The sequence below is a fragment of the Siphateles boraxobius genome, unplaced genomic scaffold (assembly GCF_051911475.1).
Source record: "Siphateles boraxobius isolate OS27281-9 unplaced genomic scaffold, OSU_SipBor_1 48, whole genome shotgun sequence".
In the NCBI taxonomy this organism is placed as follows: Eukaryota; Metazoa; Chordata; class Actinopteri; order Cypriniformes; family Leuciscidae; genus Siphateles; species Siphateles boraxobius.
This window is the reverse complement of record NW_027509119.1, coordinates 6268650-6276154: the sequence shown is the minus strand read 5'-3', so window position 1 is coordinate 6276154 and position 7505 is coordinate 6268650. Positions and strand designations below refer to the sequence as shown.

General features: G+C 38.2%; 1 protein-coding gene across 1 annotated transcript in view; it reads left to right on the top strand.

Moving 5' to 3' along the window:
- The first annotated feature begins 507 nt into the window (after positions 1 to 507).
- The window catches only part of galnt18b (UDP-N-acetyl-alpha-D-galactosamine:polypeptide N-acetylgalactosaminyltransferase 18b), a 159337-nt gene continuing 152339 nt past the window's right edge, over positions 508 to 7505 (top strand). Inside the window, exon 1 of the mRNA XM_077201769.1 lies at positions 508 to 1030. Coding sequence (XP_077057884.1) covers positions 793 to 1030 — 238 coding nt within the window. The 5' untranslated portion in view covers positions 508 to 792. The remainder of the gene's footprint in view (positions 1031 to 7505) is intronic.

Genomic DNA, 7505 nt, shown 5'->3' with positions numbered 1-7505 from the left:
GTGAACTATTCCGGGTACACTTTATTTTAAGGTGTCATTGTTACAGTGTAATTATATATTTAAGTACTGAGTAATATTGGTTAACTACATGTACTTACTATAGGGTTTGTGTAGGATTAGGGTCTGGGTTAGATGTAGGCTATGTTTATATGCATGATTTACTGTAATTGCTGAGTACATGTATCATTTGTAACAAGGACACTGTAAAATAAAGTGTTACCACTATTCGTTTAATGTGTGAGGGAAGGGTCAAGAGCTTAATTATAGATGTAATTACAGAAAAAAAAAGTAGGCTACATTGTACTTTTTACAATGCAAAAAGTAAAAACATATGTAGCTACACAAAAAGAGGTTTGTGTGAAATGATTAATTTAAATGTGTCAGTGTGGAACCATATGTATTTATTTATTCTTCTTTTTTTATGAAACATTTGGGAGTTTCTGTCTTCATAAAGCACCTCCTTACTGTTACTGGATCATTGTGTAATTGGTCCCATAGATTACAGCTCATCTCATTGGTCAACAGGCTCAGGATCACACACACATACTCGCGCACCTTCATTCTCTTTCCTATACCGCTGCAGATGGATGACGCGGCGAGTCGTGTTGGAACAAGACGATAGTTGCACATTTCAAGTCGTTGGAATCTGTGGAAGAATGCAGCACGGGCTGTAGTGTTTGCGTCAGTCGCGAGGACTGAACTAGCGCGTAATTCTCCATCGGAGCGCATACAGAGTTGAGGACAGGCGCACTTGTCCGCTGTATCTCGGACTCTATATGGAGGGATGTCGGAATGGCTTGCACCAGGAGAACCAAAACTTTGGTGTCTACATGTGTGATACTAAGTGGCATGACCAACATAGTGTGTCTTTTGTACGTCGGATGGGTGACTAATTACATCGCTAATGTGTACATAAAAGTCCCGATGCCTGTCCCAGCCAAAAAGTTGGAAGGCGACAGGAAAGGAGAAACTCTGCGGATTATAGAGCGACTGGATCGACTGGAGATTGTAGTTAATCAGCATATACAAGGTAAGACGAATATGTGGTTAGTAATTGTGCATACAAATGTGACGTCTAAAAATGTTCACAATGAGAAATACAACTGACAACCACAAATTCAGAAAAGATGTGCCAAAAATAAGTTAAATGCCACTTTCCACTAATAGAGGATCATACACGTTTTTTTATTATTAAGCAAATGGTGATTGGAAGGGGTGTTTCGATAAACATTAAAATAAAATAAATAAAACACTAATTTGGATATGCAACCCGGATTAATCTGTCTCACAGCACGGGCTAACTAGTTTTGGACCAAATAAATAAATAATACATTAAATAACAGTTTTTAACTGTTAACAATAGCTAGGGTAATAGTTGAGCTCGATTAATGCTGTCAACACTTCAGTTTGTGTAAAAACTGAGAAAATCATATTGTTTATTTGTTTTCAACCAAGCTTTACAACTGGTATAAAAATACTGGCCACTTAAACACTATTAAGCACTATATCCTTTCTTTTATCCATTTTATGAATTATTTTCCTATGAGAAAATGGAATACAGCTGAGGACCATCAATTCAGCAAAAATTATATTACGTAACTAATGTTAACTATATATATATATATATATATATATATATATATATATATATATATATATATATATACATATACATAAACCTTTCATTGAAAATCCAACTGAATTTTCGCCCTTACAAAGACTTATCATGGTAACCATGGTAAGCAGCATTTGCTCTAAGTTTATAAACATATATACAGTATAGTGGGATATACTATGTTTTGTGCTTGTAACTGTATCTATCGTAACTTCAGTATTTTAGTAGACACTGTGGTTATTATAGTAAATATTTGCCTGTACTGCGGACAGACGTGACCTGGAGAGAGGGTTGCTCTGTCCATTGTGGAGATTTTCTTCCTCTCAGGTAAGAAAACAGACGGATCTATAGGGTTTCATCATCATGACCTGAATATCAATTGAACATTTGTCCTGTCCTGTTCACATCAGGTTGATTGCACCTTTCCTCCTCTTTAATGGCACTTTTATGCATGTGTGACCTCCGCTTGTGATCTGGCAGCTTCACAAAGACCACTGATGATTGCAAACTCATCTCCTTCTCTCTTCAGAGACTCTTGTTTAATGAACTTGGCACTGGCTGAACATTAATTATGAAAAGTGACTGATTGCTTCTGTCTGTACAGATAGTTTAGATTTTTCAGCACTTCTCAGCACACAACATTTCAGTTTTTTTTTTCCATCATCAATGTATTTGTTTATTTGATACACGCTTATAAACAAGCGTTCTTAATTGGCATTTAGGGTTCAATGAAGAACCTTTAAGCTCAACGGAACCTTTCCATTGCACTTTATACGTTCTTTATAGTGGAAAAAAGGTTCTTTGGATTATTTAAATAAATTATTTTTTAAGAACTTTTCACCAAAAGGTTCTCTGGCCTCTTTTTGGAAACTTTCTTTTTAAGAGTGTAGGATACTTCAATTACATGTTTGAGGTCAAAATTTTGTCGTTTGTGAATATATTGCTTAATCTTTATCATGTTTGTGCTTGTGCAAAAGCAAATGGTGGATTCTTCCTCTTGCAATACAGCCTAACCTTCCCCGTAAAGCATCTGCCAAATAAACAATAAAGCATTTGTAGTTTCTCACTGTTGCGCACGCTTTATTCCGGATTCGTTTTCAGCTTCTTCGGAAAGTACTAATTTGTTGCAGATCTGAGAGAACAAGCAATTTGCTGTTCTGTTTCTGGTTTATTAGTCTACAACATGCACAGCATGATTTGTCTGCTTCACTGAATATCTTATGAATAGAAATCTTGTGTTCAAGAAAGTCTGCAATATAATTTTATTAATGGCATCCTTTTGTGCTTTGTTAAAAAAGACACACTTCATTGTTAGAGAGATGATTCTGTCGTACTTACTAACTGTTGATATGCATTGCTGACAGGCAGTGTAGCGCTCAAACTGAGTCAAGGGTGCAAACAAACCTCGCTGAGCTGAGAGGCGCTACAGATGATAACTAGAGCAAACATTCATGAGCTACAGCCGCAGACACATTGAGCTGTTTGGCAACGGCTGTGGGTTTCAGGAATGGACTTGGAGAAGAGCATTAGTGAGCATTTTTTGGTTTCAACAATTGATCTTTTGTTTCATGGCATGGATTGTTGATGTTATTCTGAGATACCTTGATCTTTTCAGTTTTGTAATGTTTTTTTTATAAAGGAAGTGAATGGGTAAACATGAAATAAAAGTCGAAAGTGGACAAGCTGAAAATGTTTTAGACCCCGTTTACACCTGCATTTAGAATCGTACACTTGTGATCCCATCGAAGAAAATGCATCTTAAAGGGCACCTATTATGCCCCTTTTTACAAGATGTAATATTGGTTTCGGGTGTCCCCAGAATGTATTTGTGAAGTTTCAGCACAAAATACCCCACAATTAATTTATTATAACCATTTGAAAATGTCATTTTGGGGCCTGTTTTAAAAAGAGCTGTTTTGGTCTGTACCACCTTAAATGTAAATGAGCTGCATATCCCCGACCAGCCTTTGGATGAGGGCGTAACTTGCAAACAACAGTCGGTAGAAGCAGAATGGCTGAGAGTGAGAGACTCGCTGTTTTGTATGGCATTCAGCCGTACATGTTTGAACCGGAATCAGACCCAGATGATGAAGAGACTCCGGCAGAAGAAACACAAATGAGAATGGACCAGGACGTCTCGGAATGGTTATTCGATACATATATGTACTTATAGAGTTGTAATCGCGTCCCCTTTGCAATTATGGATGTGCAACACAGACACACACAAACTGTGATAACGTTGGCGCAATTTTTTGAAACTACAAACACGAATACTGTGATAACGTTTGCTACGTACAAACGAAATTACATTTATGCGAGGGACCTGTTGCGTCATGTTTACATTACTTGTCGTACAGGTGCTTATGTGGCAAATGTGAGAAGATGGCTACAGAACAAGAAAATATATGCTGCAGGGAGATAGAACAGGTATTAATTTATTTATATTTGTAATTGTTGCAAAAAATAATAAGTTACATAAAACTGTCTGACGCTATTTGTTGTATGGAAGGTTACAAGTGAAAGTGAAAGTGACACGTGATGGCCAAGTATGGTAACCCATACTTGGAATTTGACCTCTGCATTCAACCCATCCAAGTAAGTGCACACACATTATGAGCAGAGTAGTGAGTAGTGAACACACACACACTGCAAACGTGGATACACACACACCTGGAGCAGCGGGCAGCCTTGAGTGGCGCCCGGGGAGCGATTGGGGGTTAGGTGCCTTGGTCAAGGACACCTCAGTCATATTCCTGCCGGTACTGGAATCGAACCAGCAACCTTTGGGTCACCAGTTCAACTCTGTTACCATTAGGCCATGACTGCCCCAAAGTCATGGCTTAATGACTTACATCACGGATGAAACAGCAATTTTGATGTCTTGTCTTTACAGAAAACATGCACAGTTTTTAATACAATATCTTTAAAAAATATATTTATAAACGTGTGGTCACACACTATACAAACAAGGTTTAAATTATTACACAGACATCCTACGACGACGACAACAGCTTTAGACGCATTTGTTGTTGAATTGGCTGACATCGACTGAAATGGCTATTTGCTCAAAAATCATAAAATACACTTACTTCTACTGGAGGTGACGTTGGATCGCGAACAGTAGGCAACGATCCACACTTGAGGATTAACTTTGAAGCAAGACCTGCTTTGAAATGACCCTCGTTCACAAAACAGTCTGTCAGAAAATGATTCGCGCAAACATAAATGTATTTTGGAAGTTTAAGTGGCGCCTTTCCTTCCTAAATAAAATCCATCCACTGCGTTTTCAGTGGCTCTGATGTCGGAAGTAAGTGAAAACTACTATGAACATTATTACATCCCACAACAGAACAGTTATGTTTCTTAGGAGACATTTTCGACAAGGCAGCACAAATCGTCAGAACACCGGCTGTCATTGAAACAATGGAGGATGGTGAACAGATTACAGAGGGCGGGGTCTATGCCAAAACCACAGTGTCAATCAAACCACGTCGGTGGGGTTTGCTCAATTCTACGTCACACTGAGCCGAATCTCAGAACAGCTCGTTCTGAGACAGTGCTTATGATTTATTGAGATTGTAAAAAAAACACTGGGTGGATTTTTATCATTCTAGGGTGGTTTTGCTCACATACTGCCAACACACATTTATGTTCAAACACCATGTAAAAGTGAATTTTGCATAATAGGTGCCCTTTAATACTAGTTGTAAACTAGGTCTAAAACGTTTTGAGCTAGTCCACTTTCAACTACTTCCAGAGGTAGTGAAAAAAGCCACACACAAAAGACCATCTTCTCTCCGTCTCTCCATATGTTTGTCTGTCATCTCCGGTAGTGTACATACGTAAATTGCGTGAGCTTATTTCGTCCATTAGATCGAAAGACCTGAAAAGGCCGACACATTTACTCACCCATAAACCCTCCTCTTCGAAGAAATCAGTACAGAAGTGATTGTAAATGGACAAAAGAGGTGGATTAAAACACCAAGTGTAAACAGGAATGTGTCTCCCTCAGCTACTTGTGAACCGATCGACCAAAACGCGTCTTAACATGAGGTGTAAACAGTAAAAAGTGTCAAAGTATCGTCAAGTTATACTTACCTCAGATCTTATTTCACTCATAAACTGAATAACCCCATTATAAAAGCATAGGAATATCTCAAGTGAACCACTGGCGAATTATTCTTCAGTGTTTTGTAATCATCCCTTCAGCACATTATTCCCATGGACAAAATCAATCAATTCATGCCCTGCATTTATTTTTTGTTTGTAAAGCTGTTTCACTCAGATATAGACTATCAAAACATCGCAACTTCTTTTTCATGCCCGGTTTCAATAGTTTTAACCTATACGTAAACATGTGTTTACATGATTTTAGTGTAAACAAATCATTTACGCTAATGCTTTTACCAGACAATTGATCAGCTTTTCATGGGAATCAACCCTTTATATTACCTTGCTTTTGCTAGAACCATGCTCTACTGTTAGAGCTACTTAAACAGTAGTTACTATTTGAGCTACTTTACCAGAACTACTTAAATCACTTACTGATGTTTTCTATGTAAAGCCATATCCACTTTTACAACTTTTTCTTTTACAACCCCTAAAAATACTGTAAAAATGGTGAGAACAACTTAACAGCTCAAATAATGCACACGTTTTCGCAAAAGAATTAAAGGGGTCATGACAAGAGAAATCAAATTTGCCTTGAGCTTTAGACATATAATGCCTGGTTCAGATTACATGATTTTTTTTGTCTGTTACGATAGTCACTGTGTCAGATTATGCGATTTTGACTCCTAAAATCTTGTTGTGTCGTGGACAAGAAACATGTCAGACTACACGTTGCTTCATGACCAGTCATCGCGTGCCGTCTTTAACGACGCGCGTGATGTCATTGAGAAGGCGAAACTAGTAGCGAGTGACTTCCGGAAACGAACGTAAACAAACAATGGATGAAGCGTTGAGTGTTGTATTGCTGTCCTGTGTTCAGAAAAACTTTAAAAAAAGAAAGAAAACCCGACAATGGACAGGTTCCTGGATTGCTCGAAGAGGAGAGTATGGGCTGTCAATCCTCCAAAGAGAACTTGAGGTAAAATATTGTTTTCTTACGAACCTTTCCTCCATGTCATAACTCCACCTAGTAGCACCATCGTCTCTTTTTCGTTTCCCCATTTTTGAAAGTTGTGTACGGAAAAGCTTCTGTGCTCCTATTGGTCAACCTCATACATGTGACGGAACCCGTCGTGGACGACCGTTAAAAAAATTAAACATGCTAGTCTTTTTGTCGTGATGTCGTGAAGCATCGCATCGTAGGTTGTCGCCCACTGTGAAACACTATACGAGATGATACGATCGAATCTTGCAAAATGGCTCATTTTGATATTGTGGGATTTGTGACATGACACAGGCAAAAACATTTGCATATGACTGGCTCCAGAGCAAGATATTGACGAATAGTTTTACATCATCTGACCATAGGCCCCGCCCACTGGGGTTAATTTGCTTAACGAATGACATTTGCCTGACTGTTAGCATTGCATCACATCACATCACATCAGAAACTTTTGTTGGCAGATGAAGCCAATTGTATTGGATCTGACAGCAGCTGCATCACAAACCGTAAGTAAATGATTTAATAATGCTTTGTCAGTAAAGGACGGTTTTATATGATAATGTTTTCAAAACACTTACTCACATGCAATTGCGAGTGGGCGTTGATAATGTTTCCTACGCAATGACGTTAGCCAAGCATAACAGTGGCCGTATACCAACAACCCTTAAAAGGAGCCGCCCCTTAAAAACTGATCATTTCAGACAGAGATTCAGAATATATTTGTTATTTTGTTAATTTGTATTAACAGTGAACCCCAAGGAACATATTAAAATAAAA